At 35.6% G+C, this 22,935-nt stretch overlaps 1 protein-coding gene across 1 annotated transcript; it reads right to left on the bottom strand.

Moving 5' to 3' along the window:
- Positions 1–2,136: 2,136 nt before the first annotated feature.
- HSPB1 (heat shock protein family B (small) member 1) lies at positions 2,137–8,184 on the bottom strand. Its single transcript, XM_072416800.1, has 3 exons — positions 7,719–8,184; positions 3,245–3,308; positions 2,137–2,419 (listed from the first exon to the last, which is right to left on the bottom strand). The coding sequence occupies exons 1-3, from the start codon at positions 8,116–8,118 to the stop codon at positions 2,230–2,232; spliced, it is 654 nt and encodes a 217-aa protein (XP_072272901.1). The 5' UTR covers positions 8,119–8,184; the 3' UTR covers positions 2,137–2,229.
- Positions 8,185–22,935: the final 14,751 nt, after the last annotated feature.

A 22,935-nucleotide genomic window follows, 5' to 3' on the forward strand; every position in this document is an offset into this window, starting at 1 on the left:
CTGCCAGAACAATCGTCAAGGCGAGGGACAACGTTGTACACATGCCAGATTCTTGTCCGATATCAGCCCTGAGGGGATTATTGGATGAGAATCAACTGATGTGTGTAGGTAGCCTTAGTCTTATACTCATCACTGAACCCTGCAAAAGTTGGTTAAAAAAAAAAAAAAAAAAAGATTTATTTCTCTGATGTGTATTTGTTTCTAGAGCATATTTAACCCTTTATTACAATGGGTAACCAATGTGTTCATTCCCCAGGATGTGGGGGCAGATAGGGCTCTAATTAAAGGAGACTTCCAGATTCCAAACAAGCTACCCACCCACAGACCATTGGGACAGGCTGGAGTCTGGTTTTTGCCAAGGAGGGGACTTCACACTTTTTGCCAGATTCCAAGGAACCTTTTATGGATACAGGGTATGAACTCACAGCCCTATTTCCTGTCTGGGAAGGTCCCAAGGGTTGACCCACTGTGTTTTTTTTTTACTCTGGACAGTTTTCAGGCATAAAAATGACGGAAACAACTGCTTGCAAAGAACGCTTACACAACCATTTGCAAGCGGCATCAAATCAGATCAGTAGGCAAGCAATGCTGCTGCTTGTTAAAAAAAGGTAACAAATTAACCAAAAAAAAAAATATTTTAAAATTCTTTATGACCATCCTAATTACTGTTTTCATCTCATGAAACTGATGTATCTTTAATTTACTGTCCTTTTTTTTGGAATACAATTTGAATAGCATTTGTATCATAGTACTATGAGGAGAGTTATTTGTTCTGTAACAGCTTTATCAAAAACTTCTTAACGCAATTCACCATTCATGGCAAGGGCCCTCTTCTCAATTGTGACCATAAATACTGTTGTCATGTGAGCCCAGATGAGGGACAGCTAGTTATATGACCATGGACTTTGTAAAGCGCTAGGTAATATGTCAGCATTATATAAATACTGTGTAGTAGTATAATAATTTCCAGGGTTTCATTAGTTCCTTTCATTGAAAAAATCCTCAACTCAATAGCTCAAGCTTAAATTTCAACTAATTAAAAAAATGACTTTCCCCTTATCAGAGAAGCTCTTTAAGATGTTTCAGTCAACTAAAGAAAGCAAAAAGACTTTCACCTTTTGTTTTCCCGTCCTTTTAGATAGCCCACAATGATCTAAGAATAGATTCCATTGCTGTAATTTTATGAGTGACTGCCGATAAGTCATCCACTCCTGTGTGTACATTTCAGCTAGAGATATGAGGCATGTAGACAAATAGGTTTTTACTTAGACATCCTGCCCAATTTTCGCCATCACGCCTTAACAGCAAGAAGCAGAATGATGTACCCACTATACTATTCTATTGTGCCATTCATCTTGCCAAACTTTGTTTACAACAGCCTGGTAAAAACTTTTGGTCGACACTCAAGTCCAAGCATATGTACGTATTTACGTGTTGTACTGAACTTGTACTGAAGTACAAGCATTTGTACATGAGTTTAAGTGCCAGTAGATGTCCATAGTTTTTAGTACACATATATTATTGACAGAATTACTCTGTAGTAGCTTGGATGGGTAAAGACCAACATTAATATACATAATAATCCAGTACAAAGGTCAAACAGTAAAGTTTAATACTACAGACAAACACCATAATAAAGTGTATGACATGACAAACTTTCTTTTAATAAGTATTACATTTTTATTTTGATACAAACTTTTCTGAGCCAATCACATTCCTATACAATAATCATACTTAACCCAAAAACGTGCTTGTAACTAAGTTTTACTAGTGATAATAGTTACGCTAGTGAGTGGCTGGAGAGAATGGGTAGTTATCAGTGACACATACAGAAAACAATAAAATGGGTTATTGTTCTAGAAGGTACCACATACTCATGTCCTGTATCATATAGATATAATCACCAGCCAAGTGGTATCATGACAAAGAAGTCATACACATAAACACATACACTGAGCAATCCTGAGGACCATCAAAACGGTTCAGATAGTTTCCTTGCATTGCAGCCCTCCACAGTTTATTTTCACTACAAAGTGCATACTGGCTCACAGAGTGACAAGTAAAATAATCAATCGTTTGGATGCTTTAAACATCCCACATTTCACATTAGAACTACATTAAAACATTCAGGTATCATTTATTTTTCAAATTATTTATTTTTTAAATTTGCATTATTTGTGTAAAAACATGTGACTAAAACACAGTAAAGTAAACCCAGTGGTTTGTCTTTTATTTTTTGGCAGCTTCTTCAGGTTTCTTAGCATCCGATGTGCCAATCTCAGCGCGGCTTTGGAAAGTTACTGGAATAGTGATCTCTGCTGACTGGATTGCTGGCTTTGGGAGTGGTGACTCTACTGTCAGAATACCATCCGGGGAAAGAGATGAAGTCACACTGGCAATATCTACACCTGGGGGAAGACTAAAATAAAAACACATCATGATTCATTTCCTTAAATTACATTGTGAAAGCATAAAACACCTACTTTTACTCACATATACAGTAACTGTTTATTGACTACAGTTATATAGCATGTGTATATCCCTAATACATAGAACAAACATAATGGAATATTTGAAATCAAAAGAGAGAAAGGCAAATACATTTGTACCTAAGACAGCAGTATGGCGTGCATGCAAATGGCTGATTCATAAACTGACAACGATTGTGAAAGATGTCAAAGGTTAAAAAACAACAAATATACAATAACAAATATATATATATATATATATATATATATATATTTAGAAAATCAATAACATCTTCCTCTAGTTTTATATTATTAATATTTTTAAAAAACATTAGATTTATAACTATGGTAAAAACAGGGTTTGCAAGGGCCCAATATGTATGGTTTGCCTTGGTTTGAATCATGACTCAAGTCTATTTGGAGTGCTAATCTTATCAGGACTAAACCGCATCTGTTGTTCCCTTTCAGTTGCCTCTCTAGGCAACATGTGTCAGCTGATATCTAGTAACATGACGCAAATAACAATATACTGTATATGTTCATATATCATTAGACTTGATGACCTGAAGGAAATACATATGCTACAACTGGCCTGCAAGGGTCCTGGCTGACTGGAATGCAATTTGTCATTTACACTTTTGAAATTAATGTATTTACTGTGTGTATATACAATATATTTTACAGATCAATATGACAATGAGACACATTTTCTGATTGTTCACTACAGCAGTTTTTCTCTTTAGGAATGAAAATATTTATTATGGACATCTACTCACGTGTATTTTCTTGTAAAGCATCTTGAGATAAATCCGTGCTCATCTTGTTTCTCTTCGTGTTTTCCTGCAAGAAAAGCATTAAAACAATTTATGAATAATCAGTATCCCTTTATGGTAAATAGTCTTTGTCTAAATGAGCTCACATGCTACGTGGCATTAAGGTCCATCAGTTATGTTAATGGTGAACACTTTCAGCTAAATGATTTAAGAGCAAGCTAGTTCTGATTATGATACATCTCGTAATGCACTATTAAAGGGAGGAGAACAAGCCCTAGGGATATCATGAAAATGTGCAGTGTTTAATGTCATTGATGAATATTTTGAAGCTATTGAAGTTTAACAAAAGGACAGACATGCAGAAGGGTTTTTCGGGTAATTATATTGAGTCAGATATTTTTTTAGAATAGTATGAATCTATGATATTTTTACAAATGACATTACTTCAGCGTACAAAATACAGTTAGACAATTACGACAATTAAAAAACTGAGTAATCGGAATATCATACTATACAGATGCTTCTATTAATATGATGAAACATTCTAATTCAGTCCATAAGAGGTAAAGTTACTCGAAACAGTACACGTGCGATCTGTTAGTCTCCTATTTTTCCCAACGTGTTTCGCCCTAATGGCTACCTCAGGGGAACCCGAGCCTGATATACTATTGGTTAAAATCATTTAGTTATTGTTCAGAGATGGTGTCACATATACAGTATCTCAGGGATTTTTACAAAAACTACCTTGACTGAGATGATCTTTTTAGCAATAAAATATTCTTTTTGTGTGTGATCCCTTGCTACTTCCCCTCTATTAATTAGTTACTGGCTACTGATTAGTTTTAGAAAACATTTTTAGAATATTTTAGCATACAAAAACATCTCTAACCCAATAGTTTTGATTTTTTTTTCTTAATTTAAAGTTAGAACAGAACAGAAAATTGCTAATGTGATAAGCATACAAAGTTTTATCAGTCCTTACAGGAAGAAACTTAACCAAGTTATTATAATTGGGCACAACAGGGCAAGGAAGTAGAGAAGGTTTTATACATAGAAATAGAAGTACTGTATAGCATAAAATGATTTTTGTATGCTTTGATGAAGAAGGATAATGAATGAAAATGGTGTGTGAACAAGAGGGAGCCATGGTCATTTGCTTCTAAAGTACATGCTGATGGAACCTCCAAATAATATGAGTTGATTTGAGGTGTAGGTTACCTGAACCCAATGTATTTGAATAAAAGTAACCCAGAGAATGGAACAACTTTTTAACTTCCCATTTAAATATGTTGTGAAGTTTTTCAATTGCATATTATTTTTTACCTTTTCAAGTTATTGTCCTATATACGAGGTAGGTAATTTCCATATACTTCTAAAATGTACTGCAGTCATTTCTATGCATATAGATTCATTATTACATAGATTAAATATAGGAATTTGGATTAGTTTTATTTTGTTAGTTTTGTTTTGGAATGTTTGCTTAATTCATATATAAATATATCACATGTAAAAGCATTCTTATTACGTATAAAATGATGTGACCCTTGACATTGTAATCCTAATATAGAATAGCAGAAGTAATATGAACTACTGCAATCTTTATTTTTCCAAGTGGGTTAATGTTTGTATTGGAATCAGCTTTCACAAGCAGACATGAATCCTTGTGGGAGCAACATTAGCCTGGCCTCCTAGGTAGAATTTTCAGGTAGGGTTTCAGAAGGATATCAATAAGGTTTAGACTGAGGTTTAATTATGTATACGTTCATTAAAAATCTTGGGGCATGTTTTTAAAACATTATTTCTACATTTACTAAGTTGCTGTCACAAATTTAAAATAACCAATAGCGAATACTGTTTTTTTTGTAACCTTCAACATATGGCCTAAACATAGCCAATGTTACAGTCACTGGACCTGGATTACTTGCTCTATCAGGTGTATACTTGTTTCAGATTGAGTGCAAAATGTATGTGGACCCTTTTGTAAACTGCTAGCTCATTTCCCTTTGGTTGGCCATCAGTAGCTTGACAGAATCCAATAATATACACATTTTTGGGTCTTTTGTTTGCCAAGGTTGGATGGAAATGACATACAAGCAGAGCTGGGTCAAATTAACCATGATCATGTTCATCAAAAAAGAAATGTAATATTTTTTCTTTGCTGTTCATATGACTATACCCCAAAAAATGTGGATTACTAAAGAACAAGATCATTGTGGTTATATATGATGTTCACTTAGCAAAGTGCATTGGAAAGAATTTTAACCTAGCTTAGTACTGTACATCTTTAGTGACTTTACCCATCCTGTTATGTGCAGGCAAAAATCATGTTTTCACTTTGCCAAGTGTAATATATATATGTACATATAATATATATATTATTCTAAAAGAAAATAGTCTATGTTGCCTATAGCAACTTTCCTGCAAACAGTTTAGTAATGGTTGAATGGTAATTCTATGGAAAGATGCTGTTTGATAATGTAGTGAGCCCATGGCTTAGGAATTTCCTCCTGGTTACTTGATACATGAGGCTTGTTAGATGTCACCTCTATGTAAGATATAACATTATGTTATGCACTCACACCCACTGTTCTGCATTCTCTTCTAAATATTTCCCAAAATGCTAGATGTGAATTATTATAGAAATGTAGTGAAAATATCAGTGTTTCAATGCCGTTGTTTTACATATTGATCTGGAGAATGAAGTGAACAACTGTGGTCTTGTTCTACAGATTAGTAAAACTGAAAGTCAGTTTCAAGCCAATGTCCAATAGTGCTTATATCATCAAGTTGTTACAAACAGAAGTCTTTTGCTCCACATACATTATATACATTGCAACAAAATGAACTGCACCATTCTGCACTGTCGACTGAAGCCAACTAAAACATAGTATTAATATTTAATGTGCTGAGACAGTGCTATCCATTACAGAAATCACAGGGGCTGCAGCTTATGTTTCCCTATTCTTCCTCCATGGTGGAACATGCAGGAATGCCAATAGGTGACACTTGAACTAGTTTAGCCATCATGTATTAGAGAGCAGGGTCCTACCATCTTTATATTACTCAAGATAATGTCTATAATCTAGGTTAAAAGACAATTCAAACATTTTTCTTTAAATATTTTACCCCAGAAAAACAATTGAAAAATTGCTTTTAGTTGTTTGTTTAAACAATGTCCTATTTTGCTTTTAAATAATAAATGCAACTAGTACAGCAAATGATCTTTTATATTTATAAATTCTAATGGAAGATGACATAGAAAAAAATCATAGCTTCAACAGAGATCTTTCCAGCAATGTGTATATTGAGGAGAAGGACCAATGCTATAAGCCTATTTAAATAAAACTTATTATTTTTGATTTTGTAATGTTCTCTGACTTGAATCTAAGACTCACAGCTAGAGTGTCACTAGGGCTGATAAGGACCATAGACGCCTCTGACACTAGAGGTGTAAAAAATTGTCTGAGCATGTGGTTAAATATAGCTCAATAGTGTCTGTGATCTGTTTCCTTCCATTAACAGAAGATAAAAAAAAAAAAAGATGGGTGAAAAATCTTCAAATAGTATTCTCAGGTAATCTGCTCCATTCAATCATTGCCCACACAGTGACCCTGATTTACTAATGGAGTATGGCAGGTTTTTGCTTATCTTAGTAAATATGCCAAAACAATACTTACTTTGCAAGGAATAACCATTTGTGTATAAGGAAAATGAGAAAAAAATATATTTTATTTTATGTTATTTAATAACAGGGAATTGAGAACATATAACTTTCACTTTGCAAAGTACCAAATCAAGTACCAAAAAAATACAAGAAAATTGGATTTTTCTTTTACAATTGGATGACTGAAGTCTGCAGAGCTTCACTTCCTATTTCACTAATCTAAGAGAAAATACCCTTGCAAGGTGACAAATCACTTTTTTATATGAAAAGTCCTTTAGTAAATCAAAACCAATGTAATTTGTTTTCAACCTTAACATAGTACATATACATATACAAAAAAAAAATAAGCCCAACATGGTTGCATATGTATTAGGTAATCTGCCTGGATTTGGAAATTCCAAGTTGGAATTGGTATTTTTTAATGAGCTGTACCATATATATATATATATATATATATATATATATATATATATATATATATAGAACAGCTCAGCCAATTCAGCCACCAAGCGATTACAGCTGTCATTGTCTGGCAGCCTACTATAGTTGTCAATGACAAGTATCAGATCAAAACTTAGATTACTCAAATTCCATGCTCCGAGGTCAGAATAGCTTTGACTGCTAATATATATAAAAAAAATAAGTTGCACAAAAAAATTACAGGATAGCAAACCTAGAAATGTTTACAGTTACTATAAATAGCAATAAAAACAATAAACTGTTTACTTTACCTGACCTTTTTTGTATTTAGTATACAAAAAGTCATAAATAATAGAAATAGGAGACATTTTTTTGATAAGCACATCCACCTACCTGTGATTTCCACTAAACCATCTCTTGTTTTGACCACCAGTTCCTCTGGAGAAAAGTGATTGACATCTAAGCTGACCTTCCAATGGTCAGATGTTTGTTTGATCTCTGAGATTCCGCTGCTGAGTTGACGACTCAGTGCCCTGTTAAAATCGGGTACAGTTGCCCCTGCAGGAGAGGCTACGGCTGGGGTAGTAGGGGGAGCAGCATCCACTGACTGGTTGGGAAACAAACGGACATACCCTGGCCAACTGGTGCTAGGAAACTGGTACCAATCTTCAGGAATCCTTGGCATACCAAAAGACTGGTCAAACAGTCGGTGGGTACCTTGATACCAGTCTCGGAATGGATCCCAGCTTGGGGTGCGAAGGAAAGTAAAGGGAATTCTACGCTCTGAAGACATGGTTTGGTTCTGTAGGTCTGTTAGACAATCTGTCTTTGCTCTGTCCAGGCTTCAGTCTGTCATTGGCATTTGGAAGGTGCAGCTGTTTTATGGAGAGCCAGGCATTTATTTTTAGAAACTCGAAAGTGTGCGCTATTACTGGAGCTTTCACAAGTAGTTGTGATGGAAGGTTCTCGTTCCTCAGGCATAACAATGCAATGACAAGTCATTTATGAATATTTATGTATCATCAAGCAGAAAAGAAATATTCCTTTATAAGTAACTTACATTTTTGTAACTAAAAATGACATAGACACATTAAAAGGACATGTTGGCACAACAGCTCTTACTTTTATATGTCTATAACAGTGATGTACTGTATTAATGCAAAATATGCAATAGTTACTATCTTAATTGCTGACTGTCGAAGGTATTACAATATCATTAGAACTTTACTGTTTAATGTAAATTGCTTCTTTGTGTTCTATGATATTAGTGCCTAAAAGACTACATTGAGGAAACATTTCACTAGTTTTTAAATGCTTGGTTGTTGAAATCTCTAAATACAGCATATTCTATTAGCAAAGGTATCTTAGATTCTTAACCAGTGAAGGCTGCTAATATCAATTCAGTTCATATTGTAGACCAGATAGGCAGATGTTATTAAATCTGTGAATAAATTAAAAACTAGGTAGCGCTAAGAAAAAGAAATGATAATTTCCCTATCTGAATATTGAGGAAATAGTGGGAGGCAAGGTAACACACACCTACCTAGAACTTTCTGGACCCTCAACCCTAGGAGGAATATCTCCCACATTGTGCTTCCTTCTGCTATGCTGCCATTACTATGGGCTTTTGGCACACAGATTTTTCTTCCAAAACCACCAGCTTACATTTTCTCTGGCTCCCTGCTCTATTACGTGACAGTGCACCGGGGCAGGTTATGTGGCCTATCATTATTCTTCTTCTTTTTCCCCCTGGTATTCTGGGGATTAAAGAAATAGAGAACGGAGAGGCAACAGGGCACAGGCAACCAGTAGGCAGCAAACAGTAATGCATTTCACATCTCAAGGGGTCATGGAGGTGATAGCAATGCCCCTGGCTTCATTACTTTTGCATGCCTTCCTATGAAAACCTAATAACCTTGCAGCCACATGGTATGTACCCTGTGGTACCACATCTTACCTTAGCTCTGTTCAAAACTGTGGGTTGTGGTGAACCGCAGTAACAACCGCACCACAGAAAACTGCCTGCAGTACATTACAGCAGTATTTACTTATTAGTACTTTCTTATTTTACAAAGATTAACCTTACCATGCCTCAATGTACATCAGTGCACAAAAAACACTCATTGGTCATTAAATGTTTTCTCATTGCATGCCATACAGCAATTAGTTATGATAAGGATGCTTAATAGATACATATCATGGTAGAATATGGGTGATCCATCAAACCTGGAATAGATGTGGTCGAGGATTGAAAACATTTGCCTAATAGTAACAAAGGATTTTGTACTAAATCCATTCCAGGTTTGCTGGATCACCCGGGATCTGGTGGCAAGGGAGATAGTCAAAGTCACATCACTGGAGGGAGTATTATTGTCTTTAGGTCCACTTTAATATGCCCAGAGAGCTAATGAAGGTCTGCTATCCATGCTCCCTAAAGCAGAAATGAAACTTTGCTGCCAGTAATCTAGGACTACAATATTGTGAATATTTGAACATTATGGCAGATTTACCTGCCAAAGCATCCCATTATACCTGCAATGTCCCTCATTGCTCTTTTGCTGTCACTGATATCTTCTCCCTTCTTCACTGTCTCTTCTTTCATAAAAATTTGCAAAATTATTAGCACTTTTAAAAAAAGCAGGTTGGATCCACTTCATAAGCCTTCTGATAAAGCTTCCCTTCCAGGCATATAGAAAATGTGTGCAATCCCCACCCCATGCCACAATGCAAAGCTAAATTCCTCAGCAACATATTACCAGACCTAAGGTTGTCATGTAAGCTGGGGGATAAATGCGTACCCTATTGTAACTCTGGAATCAGAATCTGAGCAAAAGGGAAGACAAAGGGTCTCAGAAGGGGGTCTGCTATAAAGCTGTAAAAATTGCTGTTTTTAGTGCATATATGACAAATGAGCTTTTATTGACATTTTAGTTTAATGTCAATGTCCCATTTCCTAATTGGATGAGGTCATGGCTTTATAGTGAGCTTCATGCACATTGTAGGAATGGCTGCTTCTTTATGATGAAATAGATACTTCATACTGTTCCTAAGGGAAAACTATAAAAAATCCAATAGTAGAATGTATTGGTATTGTATTACAAAATACAACACTACAGTATGGAGAACAGTACACACTACATAGTGCTGGGGACCCGAGGGGACATATTAGGACATAGCACAACGACGTATCACCAATACAGGTGAAACATAAGTATACCTAGTAATATTAACATTATCAACATATTCTACATAGGTCATATGAAGAGTCATTAAAAGGCATAGCAAGAAAATAAAGAAAAAGACAGTGAGGAACAATCGGAAAATTAGAAATTATAGAGAAAGAGAAGAGAGAGAAGGAAAATAAAACAAAAGAGAAATGAAGACTTTATTAGCATGAAGTTGGAACTCCTTGTGCTACTGTATATATCCAGGTACTAAATGCATGACAAATGTAATTTATTTATACATTTTAAATTGTATTGTAAATTAGCAAACTAAGTGTCACCCAGTTAGGGTTTGGATTTACTTATTGTGGAAATATCTAATTTACCTAAAATGCTAAAGCTGGCAAAGGGCATCTGGCTGCAGTGATCTGTACTAGAGCATAATGCATGTTTGTATGATTCACATACAATATATAATAATATGGGTTTGGTGTTATATTATGTCTCCTATATACATTTTCTAACAACTTCAGTCTTTAAAAACTCAAACCAATAATTTTTTTCTGATGCTACATATACATTAGGTCATAGCTGAATCAGAAAGTTCGGTCATGTGTGAGTCACGTACCCTACATAGCCAGCATTCCATCCTATACTCAGCTGCTACCCTGTCTCATCTCAGTCACTGAGAGAGCACTTAATAGATCTACATGGCTAAACATAAAAGAAAAATGTCAGCTAACAGCAGTAGAAAGACACTAGTGATGAGTCAGACCAGACCAATCAGCAGATTGAGAATTTGTCAATCATACTGAATGTACTTTATGTATACAGATTCATACACTTTATGACTCATACATTGTTTAATTTCACTCCAATTACAGATCTACATGACATATTTAGGAGGGCCACAAAGTAATGAATCAGCAATTTTCTGGATTTGGTCATACTAGAAGACATCCTTACATTTACTAGACATTTAATAGAATTATTGAATGTTATATATGTTTAGATAAATATATAATTAGTAAAATTTAAAATACATCTATAGCTCATTTGAAACAACAATTCTCATATAATGTTCACATGGAATACAAGAGTAATAACAACTAATTTCTTGGCAACATTAGAGCCATTTCAGACCCGTGGGGAGCCACAGTGTCCTGTCTCTATCTCGATCCCAACCAACCAGGTTCTGAACTATGTTCTGCACATGGCTGCAGCAGTTCTCAAAAGTTATTTTTAAAAAAATTGGGGACACAGCCGCATGCGAAGTTGCAGTGTGGTTTGCCACTGTGGATGTAAAAGGGCCCCTGATAGAAAAAAAAATTTTTTAGTTTTCTATTTCTAATAGTTTTCTATTCACCTTTCTACTCACCTTCTGGTGAACAGAAACTTTCTATATATTAGTCGAGACACAAGGGTTATTTACAATAAAATAATAATGGAGAAAAAAAAAACGTTTATGTGGTTCCCCTTTGTCACACATATTTTAAAACTCAGAAAATAAAAATTGTAAGACATGAAAAATTTTTAGTTTTCCAGAAACTGACTACAGCAGCTCCAAATCATCTCAAAGAAAATATCCCAAATACACTGCCAGAAAATCAATGTCATGAACACATTTAGGTATCCAAAAATGTCATTTTAAGCATTATTAACTTGTAATGTACTCATTGAAAATTCATCCCTGCTTATAAAGCATTACATAAATACAATTGTTTGAGTGCGTTCAAGAGATGGCTTTCAGCCTCTTGCAATGGTTGTAAAATTATATCTTGCTAAGCTGTATTCTGTGAATTGTCGTCATCAAGTAACCACAGACGTCTGATTATGTTTGGACGACAGCAGTTCAGAACAAAAACTTGCATGTGTATTCCTTTGGAGCAGGTAAGAGGGAACATCAACAATACGTTTTCTGATCTGTCCCAGTGATTCTTCTCTCCATCAGAGATTGGTTGACTAGGGCATTATTTAGGGTTACAGTAAATTACATTTTATCCCCTGCTTCGAAATTCTTTTAAATTATTCTAAAGGCACTATACTTCTGAGCTAGCTTTTTTAGTAACAAATGGGTGATGTCCAATAGAAAATAAAATTACAATAGGAAGCCAGAAATTTTCTGAATGTGCTCACACTCTCCTAAAACAAAGATGCCTGGATTGCCTCTTGAATAAAGGGAACTAAAGGGACAAATTTTCTGCAATAAAATAACCCTACCTGCATGATTGCAATTTTTAAAATACACTCACCTGTCTCCAGGTGCTGCTACTTTCTGTCTTCTCTTCCTGGTTTGGATCTATGGCCATATTGATTAGCTGGGCCAGATGTACAGGAATTTAGCCCCAGGGGAAGTCAGGATATGCTGGGTATGCTGGCATCCTGCGCTGAGCTGTGTACAGAAGAAGAGAACCATCAGGCAGGTAAGTATGTGTTATTGTAGCAGGGACATTGCCTGGCACTTTCTGACAGACCGGCCTCATAGCAAACTTTTAAAGTGGAACTTCTGCTAGTCAGGGAATAGGCATAGTAATTATGGTTTTACTCTTATCAGCTCTTGAAATATCAATAAATGTATTCAGACATGTGGTAAGCATACAGTAGTATGTGGGAATATTTTGGCAAGACAGAGAGATAGCTTAAACAATACTGGTTTTCTTGCTCTATCATCCTACCCCAAAAAATGGGTAAGGAGGCCATCTAAGATGTAAATATGTTTTCATCTACAAGAAAACGAGCAAAACATAATTTGTAATAAGCCAGGCTGAGAAAGTACACAGGATTTCTGAATCCCTTTGATGTGTTGACTCTGGACCTTGTCAAGTCAAGTCAGCAAAGTGCTGTACACATAGACACATAAAAACTTAACACAGGTTATCATATTGTTAATATGTTCTAAACAGTAATAATAATATTCATATGTATACTAGAAGAGTATCTGGTTTTCTGTCAGTATAATAGTTCTATAATTGCTTTCTTTCTGGCATTAGAGTCTTCAGGAGCCCCCCTTCAGTTTAAGAATATTCATAGTTACTCGCTGTGAAGCTATTTTAAGAAGTGATGGATACTTGTAAAGCACATTGCTAACAAAGAAGAGCAACCACCTGTCTGCCTCTTTTTATTAGTCTGGTGGACTGGACTGACAGTTACAGACTCGAGCTGGGAAATTTGTTATATAAACATTAAAGTAAACTTGAAATTAAAGTTGTGTACAAAGTATACACTGTTTGTAACACACAGGTAAGTGCTTTAAAAATAAAGCACTATATTTAGATAGTCCGCCCGCCTAGTTCTTTTTACTGTTTGCAGCACATACATAATAGTGTGTGCCATGTTTAGCTATATACATGTTTTCTCTCTCCTACTTTGATCCTTTGTGGTATTTTGGTGCTGCTGATCTACCATACCTCTGTAATATCTGTTGAAATACTACTTGTAGTCTCCTTCAGAAGCCCAGACACCAGGGTAATAATGTAGGATCACAACTGAGAGAACCCTATAACAGGAAGTGCCTTCACCAGTTATTAGTAAAGTATGAATTTGAAATATATCAGAGCTTTTATTGATTGGGTTTACTTGGTAGAAGGAAGATCAGCAAAATACCCCTTTCATGCTGTCCCATGTGGACTTCCCAGGCAAACAGTGATGGATTTTTATTGCATGAATCCTATGCTGAGATAAATACAGGGACTGAGATTACTAAACAAAGTATTTTCACCATTGTGGTCATCAATATAGTGACTGGCAACCCCAATAGCCAACAGTGAGGGAAGAAGAGCAGAAAGGGCCAGGCCAAAGCTCAGACAATACAGCTGTGGTTGGCGTTTCAATAAAAAAAGCTAACAGGGTACTGGGTCATTCTACAAATGAATTAGGAGCTTCTTGTTGCACTGTTCTCAATAAACAGTACATTTCAGTTAAGTTTTGTGGGTTACATAATGTACAGACTGCATTATTACCAATGGGTTAAATACAGCACAGCACACAAAGCTCAGAGCTCTATGTTATACATACAGACTGTAGAGGTACACTATAGGTAACATGTTTATTGAGCACACAATGTGCATGATTCTGCAAAATGTGACTTATAGCACAACGTAAACTGTGCAGTGGGCCAGATAATGTAACGTCAGACACTGGGCCTGGTTTATTAAAGTTCTCCAAGGCTGGAGAGGATACACTTTTATCAGTGAAGCTGGGTGATTCTGCAAACCTGGAATGGATTTTTGTAAGCCATTTGTTTTCAATCCTGGACCAGATCCATTTCAGATTTGCTGGATTACCCAGGCTCACTGATGAAAGTGTATCCTCTCCAGCCTTGGAGAACTTTAATAAATCAGACCCAATGTGTATAAGACACAACACGTGTAGTCAACACCCTAGAGTATATAATGCACAAAATGTTGTACACAGTGCAATAGTGCAGAGTATGTAACGTACAACACAACTTAGTGCGTAAAGCAGGCCAGAGTGTATAACCCTGCTGTCATGATTTATTAAAGTTCTCCAAGGCTGGAGAGAATACACTTTCCTCAGTGAAGCTAGGTGATCCATCAAATCTGGAATGGATCTGGTCCAGAATTGAAAACATCTGCTAACAAACAGATAATGACTTTTAGGAAATCCATCCCAGGTTTGCTGGATCACTTAGCTTCACTGATAAAAGTGTACTCTCTCCAGCCTTCGAGAACTTTCATAAATCAGGGCCATTATCTCTTTTTTATACTTTGCCAGGGTTGCTCTCTTTTGGGTGTTTGAGTCAGAGGAAAGAAATGACTGGCCCTTTTTAGCATAGCTGTTACTAATATTCTCAATTACATAGCAATATTAGCAATGGTCTCATGCTATTAATCATTGTTCTCTGTAAGATGTACATTCTGTACACTCTGAACCTAGACAGGCTATTAATATTCTTATTAGGATCTTCTGATCCAGAATGCTCTATACTCTTCTGCCAAGCCAGCTTATTTATAGTAAAGTCACTGTCCAACATTAATTTACTGGAAGCTTCTAGATGGCCAACCAAAACCTAGGCATCAGCGCCATCTAGTGATAGGAAGAAGGCAATCCTTCCACTCAATACATATGTGCTACAATTCAGTTCATATTTCATACCTCAGTAATTTTCATTAGTCTGTGATTACATATAACATTTGATTAAAAATTTTCTGATGAATAATTCACAGCTAAATTCATATAATACATTATAATATAAAATACCAATATATATATATATATATATATATATATTTGATTACTCTTCTAATTCACTGCTCGTGCACTTGGTCACTTTATCTTCAGCATATTTAGCATTAAAACACCATGAAACTATTACCCATGTTTTTTCATTTATTTTTCAGTTTCAAGCTACCAAACATGTAAACTTTTTATTAAAACTCATCAAAACCACTGCAGCCCCAGTCAAAAGGCATTTTACTGATTTTGATAATTTCATTTCTAAATCTTGGGGACATCCATGGTTGGCAGATTGCTCCCCAATTATTTATATATAGATCCAAATCACTAAAAAGTGTAGGAATAAAGATCCATCCATGTGGTGCTGTCAATGTTCCCTTAGGTCCATGCTGGGTCCTAGCACCACAGTGAATTATCAGCGATATGAAGATATCTCAGTTGGTCATTCTTGGGGGGATATCTACCCATGTATGGACAGAATAACAATTTCCCCCACCACAGCATTAGGTATATTGTATAATCATAAATCTTTAGTGGGGATATCCAAATGTTTAGGTCTCAGGACAAGAGAATTGATGTTGTGCAGAGTCCATACATGCAGAATAGGAACAGATACAGAGAATTACATCTGCTATACAAGACAAGAGAAGTTGTACTGTGAGATGTTGATACATAAAGAATAATGAGCTTAGGGGTTAGGCACTGGAAAAAGGATTGAGTTAGACATCAAGAAATGGTGTTGGGGTTCAGATTAAGTAGCACTATGGGATTTTAGCACTAAACATGCAAAAATCAGACCAATGGGTCTCTCCTCTACATGCAGCCCTATCCAGTACAGTTTGATCCCAGTTTTGATGAGTGGTAGAACCAGAGGCAACTAATGCTAGACCTCTGTTCATGGCGGTCTGAATCTGGATGAATTTTCATTGCTTACAATGGGTCCCTTCACTTATGGGGCCACTATGGCTGAAATAAATTCTTGTAGCTGTATAAATGCCAGTAGTATAGTAAATCCTTTCTATTAATTCACAGGCATGGATAAACCTTTTCCTCCACATTTCCATGCACATTAAACTGTCCAGATATCTGATATAAGGTATTGATGGTAGAAGGATCTCTGTATACAAAGTGTACACGTTGTCTGTAAACAGTGTATTACATATTGTACATTGACAGCCATTGCTGAATGGTCTCCACACAGGTGCAATGGTTATCAGGATGCCAGTAATAGAGTCAGCTATAAGTGGCGGGTCAGGCACCTGACTCCCCTGCCTGCTCACCATACCCCCTGCATGTACCTGTTTGCACCTGCCCCCCTTGCTGATTAATCCAGGCCCTCCACTTGCACCTTGCCCCTTGCACCTTGCCCCTTGCTTGCTATCCCAAACCCAACAATTGCACATGACTATGGGCTGCACCGTGGCTCAGTGGTTAGCACTCTGGCCTTTGCAGATCTAGGTCCCAGGTTTGAATCTCTGCCAGGACACTATCTGCATGGAGTTTTCTGGTTCTCCCTATGTTTGTGTGGGTTTCCTCCCACATTCCAAAAACATGCTATTAGGTTTATTGGTTCCCCAAAAATTGACTTTACACTGTATTAAAGACATATGACTGTGTTAGGGACATTAGATTGTGAGCCCCTTTGAGGGACAGCTAGTGACATGACTATGGACTTTGTACATCGCTGTGTCAGTGCTATATAGATATAGTGTAATAATAAAAATGGCTGTTGATGGTTACCCAAGACCACTTGACTTTACTTTTGCAGTGGTGGAATTTGAGGTGCTCAGTACACAAAAATTCTGACTTGAATCATATCTGGTCAAGGCAGTTAGGAAATCCAACTAGATTTGGTGGCCAGATTGACTGAGCCCTAATATACCTGTCAGTGACAAGTATTGTAACGTCAGATTGGAACTTGGATTGCTCAGTGTCAAAACTGTACAACCAGCATTAACTTGAACTTTTAGACATGGGGGTGCCCAAAAAGTTTAGATAACGGGGCCCAAAAATTTCTAATGGAGGCCCTGTCACAAGTGTTTTCAGAATAGAGTCCAACTCCTTCCTTACCAGTATGGGACTTACAGATTCGGGAATTGGTGCCACCTCCCGTCAAGAGTGCACATCCAGGAAAAACTATTTTGCAGCTCTTGGAGATGTTCAAGATTTCTTCCTTAAGTCCTAATGAGTTACAAGACGTAATAAACCGAAGCATGATTGCCTGAGTTCATCTATCTCTCCATTCAGCCCCTCTAGACTGGATAAGTGACCCAGTTCTTTCTGCTCCTGTGTTTCATGGGAACCTTAGCAAGACCTTATCTCTGAAGTCTCTGAATTGTGGGGAATAATGCAGACTTTATATACTAGACATGACTGATAAATTATAAACTACTCATCAGGCTGCTTCACATGATGTAAAAAAAATAGGACTAAATGTGGTTACGGCAGGCTTGCACATAGAATGCCAGAGGGATAGAGACTAGTTACCAATAACAAATGTCTCTTCATGTTTTATGGATTTTTTTTAAAACTTCAGAAACTGCTGATAACTGGGTTTACAACCTGCCATAGACCTCAACTAGGAATTTGTATTTGTCTTTGTCCCTGTAGGAAGAAAATTTCACTTCCTATCCAGAGGTAAAATCTCCCCAGTAGGGACACAGACAACTATAAAAACCTGACAGAGGATGGACTCCCAAAGCTTTTATTTATTTATTGTTATTAGAGGGTTTAACCTGCTTGTGATCACTTTGTGGGGGGGCCAACATAGTAATTACATGATCTGGAACCAATTCATAACGTCCAAAATGAGTGCTGACATCCATTCATAGTGTTGGTCATTCGCTCCAACATAGTGGAAATGGTATTTTAATGTCCTCAGTACTAATGTAATATATAGATTGTGGGCAGAAAGAATTTTAAATGCAATAAATTGTTATATATATTTGACAAGTAAGCTACAGCGTCCTACTGAGGACATATTTTTAAGTTCATTTACTGTTTGCTTGGAATATGTAAATACTTTAGGATGATAAATTCATGACACCCACAGTAGAAAACAATTTGAAATAAAGTTTTCATTTCTATGCTGATTTATTTTAATTTAACCACCTAAAGAATACAATGTAAGCAGATTTTTACAAGCCCTGGAAAATGTCATCACTTCTACAAGTTTACTGGTCAGTGGAGCATTTGATAAATTTTTCTACAATGAACAAAATCAATTTTTTTATTTATAGGTATATACTTCCTTGTAAAGCGTTTGTATAGTAACATTTATAATATTTTAAAAACTAATAAACAGCACTGCAGCAAAATAAAGATTGCATAATAAACCGCCATTAGAAGAGCATTGTGATTATATTAGGACAAAAGACAAACCACTTTATAAACTAAAGGTCACTATTACTTTCCTTTTAATAATTATGATGAGCAATATTAAAGTTTCTCTTATCCCATCAATGACAATCCATCAAATCCTGGTATTATTGACAGTGGAGTGTCTGCATCTCGTGCTAGGAGGAAATTCCATAGTGTGGGCTAAGTTGGTATTTAGGGAAATGTCCACTGCATCAAGCTACATCAGTCTTTTTGAAAGTTTTAATTCATATTGCCAATTACTACTGTTATCTACCTAATGTTTTAGAAGTTTATATCCACCATTCTTGGACTTGTATGTATTGATTCTGAAAATGTGTCTATATATTCTAGTCCATTTCAGCACAATTTTTGCCTCCAATCAAGTGGATGCTGACTTTACATTATGTGGCCAATATTGATATTTCAGCGCCAGTCCTTTCAGTGAGTATGTTTCCTTGAAATCAGATTTGATCTTTTTTTGGTCCAAGGAAATCTCAACGCTCTTCTCTCATACCAGCAAGTTTATTTTCTCCTCCACTCTTGTTGCCAACAAATAAAGAACTTTCCCATGGCAAATATCTCAAATTATTAAAGTCACTGGCCAAATATTTTTTATCCATAAGTTTCCTCCTGTAGATGAATTACCAATGTTATTTTAAACTCCCCTTTTTAGACACAAGGACACACAGCAATGTGAATGATATATATTTTTTTAAGTCTTTTTCAGAAGGCCACTGCATAGGGTGACAACACTATAGTGAATTCTGTACACTTAAAAAAGCTGATATCAGTGTGTCCAATTTAGTACTGTGGTCTTGTAGGCTCATTGGGTATTTGCAGAATTAAAATAGGCCAAGTTTTGAAGATATGGAGGTTTTATATATTGATATTTGCATAAGATGACATTATAGAACTTCAGTCAAAAGATAAGTAAACTTTCCTAAATAAATGTCCATTGTAGTAAGGTCCAAAGTCTTTGGGTTCAGAATACCACAAAATGTGATCTGCCAAATCTGCCAAAACAAGGCAATGAAAAACACAATGTGGTCACAGGCAGACATCTATTCCTATTATTGTGAATTTTTTGTATGAACAGTAGTTTTACTTTATTCTTCACTTACTAAATAATGCTGCAGTCTTGAAGATGGCCATAAGATGTCACTCCAGAGGTGTAAATTGGAAACTGCTTTGAGGATTTCATTAAAAAAAATGTATGGAAGGATGGAGTACATACCGATAGCAATAATATGGAACACATGTCCAAATTCCAAATCTTTTTGAGTGATATAGGGCTTTGGATCATAACGTAACACTTGTAATTTAAACAAACAATTCACATAAGTTCCATAATGAATATAAATCTGCTTTGCATAATAGTACTAATTAAATAAATAAAAACATTGAGCACTGAGCACATCGAATACTGTTGTATTTAGTAAATGGCTCTGTTGGTCACTACTACAGTAACCACCAATGTAATGGGTACTTTTCTACTTGCCATTCAAATGTGGCTGTCAATATAAGGGCTACTTCACTGATTACCAATGCAAGGGAAGACTTCGTCAATGAGTAAAAAAAATATGAAATATGGGGGATGCTCATTCAGCTATCTTACTTTGTTGCAAAAAATAAATCACAAATATGAATTACGGTAACTGTTTTTTAATAGCTGAACATTCTTGCACTGTAAAACATACCTCCAAAATTTAAATGACCTTGTAAATCATGACATATGTTTTATTCATACTAAGTCAGGACAAATTATGGGATCATATGCACCTCTTCTGGTTTATGACAACTTAAGTTCTTTGAAACATGGACTTCACTAATGGAAACCAATATTCTTTATCAATAAATTTCCAACTTTCTTGCATAGCAATTGACAGATTAGGTTTGTAGGATGAGATTTGATGAAGGAGGTGACCTTAATATGAAAATAAATAACCAATAAATGTAAAACAAACCATACAAATTCTATTTTTGCATATAAAAAAATCTATGGTTTGTTTACATTTATTTGCGTATTTATTTTTAGATTAAGGTCAGCTCTTTTTTCTGAAGAAGCAAGCTTGACCTGAGGAACACATTGAATATATGAATCTTTTAGTGATGTTGTTTTTTTCCAGCATTTGATCTATGAATTTAGCCTTTCAAACTTAACTTGCTTCATCAATACTGGCTACCTGCTTGATTTGTCTGCTTTTATTATGTATTCTCTACATACTGAGTTGGTTGTACATTGTACATTAACTTTATGGATAATGTTAACAATTAATATTTGTTTTGATAAATATTTAATATGCTTGAAAAGTCATATTACTAGGCGAGAGATCTTGTTTGGACATATTTGGGATGTGGCATCATTTTTAAACACGCCATTAATATACCCTTATATCAGACCTTTTACCTGCCCTGAGACCTGTGTAGTAAATGGAAGCTTGATCTTTACAGCGAAAGCAACGTCACAAAAATCACCTAATCATCTCTATTCATGGGGCTTCAGTAACAGCACTGCCTGCAACTGTATGGTGTTGTTTGATTTTAAAGCTAAATAGGCCTAATGTAGTATAATTTCCCTCTCTTTAACATAGATGGAAAGAATGGACAATGTAAAAAAGAATACTACTACTACCAATAATAACTGAAAACAAACAAGCAACTGTAGCTTTAGTCAGCTTAGTCATTTCATGAGGAAACTAAAGTGCAGTTCACACTACGGGATATCTAATTCTATGAACTATGCCAATCAATCTTGTGTAAAAAAGAATCTGGTTTCTAAGGATAGAACTAGCCTGCCTTAAAAAGATCAAAGTAGCTATGAGAATTCTATCATCCTTATTTAACTCTTGCTGCCAGCTGATCAGCAGGGTTTTGTGCATGGTGACCCACTGTCCAGAATTTTATTAAATGCATTTGCAAAACTTTTCTATGAAAAAGGAAATAGCAGCATTTTGGTTTAAAAATTAGTCACTGATGTTCAGATTTATTCTAGTTGGGAAAAAAAAAACTTATAGTCTCTTGTTCCACTGGAGGAACACAGCAAATGGCATGTGAATCACATTGACAAATTTACCAAAGTCTATTCACCCTACTTGTGTTTGAGTGCAGTAATAGAAACAATCACAGCAGCTCTGTATTGATAAAAGTGAACAAAAAGAACTGGAAGAAAAAAGAGAGAACACAGGCACGTGGAGGGCTGAGAAAAGCTGTGTAATAAGAATGTAAATGATCTTTGCTGTTTAATGTTTTCCATTCTCAAGACTGCAGAAAAAACAACATTTACTCTTGACGCTTTAAATGTCATTTTTTAAAATGAAAATTTCTGTGTCGATTTTTTTCCAGCTTTACATTATTGATATAGACATCACTAAAATGTTTCATGAAGGCAATTCATGTTTTTCTTAGGACTGGGCTTCAAATATGTAGTTTTGACAATTTCTGGAATGATAATTTTTTGCTGTATGGAACATTAGATACTAGCCAGTATTTTACAGTTGTCACAGAAATGAGAAAGAAAGAGAAAATCTGTTTCAATATCCACTACACTTTCAATATCCACTGCACTAATTTTACTGTTTTATTTCTAGTTTTTATGTTGTGTGTTACTGGGATGGAAAACCAAAACCAAAAAGCAAAACAAAACACAAAGAAACAACCATTCTCTATTTAATAACTGTTCCCTTCTCAATTTTAAGTTCTCTACTGACCACGTGAACAATAACAGCACTGTTTTTTAAAATGCAATATTTACTTTGTATTTTCAACTAAACCTGACCTAAAGGAAACCATAGAAATACATAATGATGACTAGCACTTTCTGCCACAGAATATATAGATCTGCTTACCCAACTTTGTCATTTCTGTGACAGCCAAGTAAGTGATTCTAATAT

Source organism: Pyxicephalus adspersus, chromosome 1 (genome assembly GCF_032062135.1).
Source record: "Pyxicephalus adspersus chromosome 1, UCB_Pads_2.0, whole genome shotgun sequence".
Classification (NCBI taxonomy): Eukaryota; Metazoa; Chordata; class Amphibia; order Anura; family Pyxicephalidae; genus Pyxicephalus; species Pyxicephalus adspersus.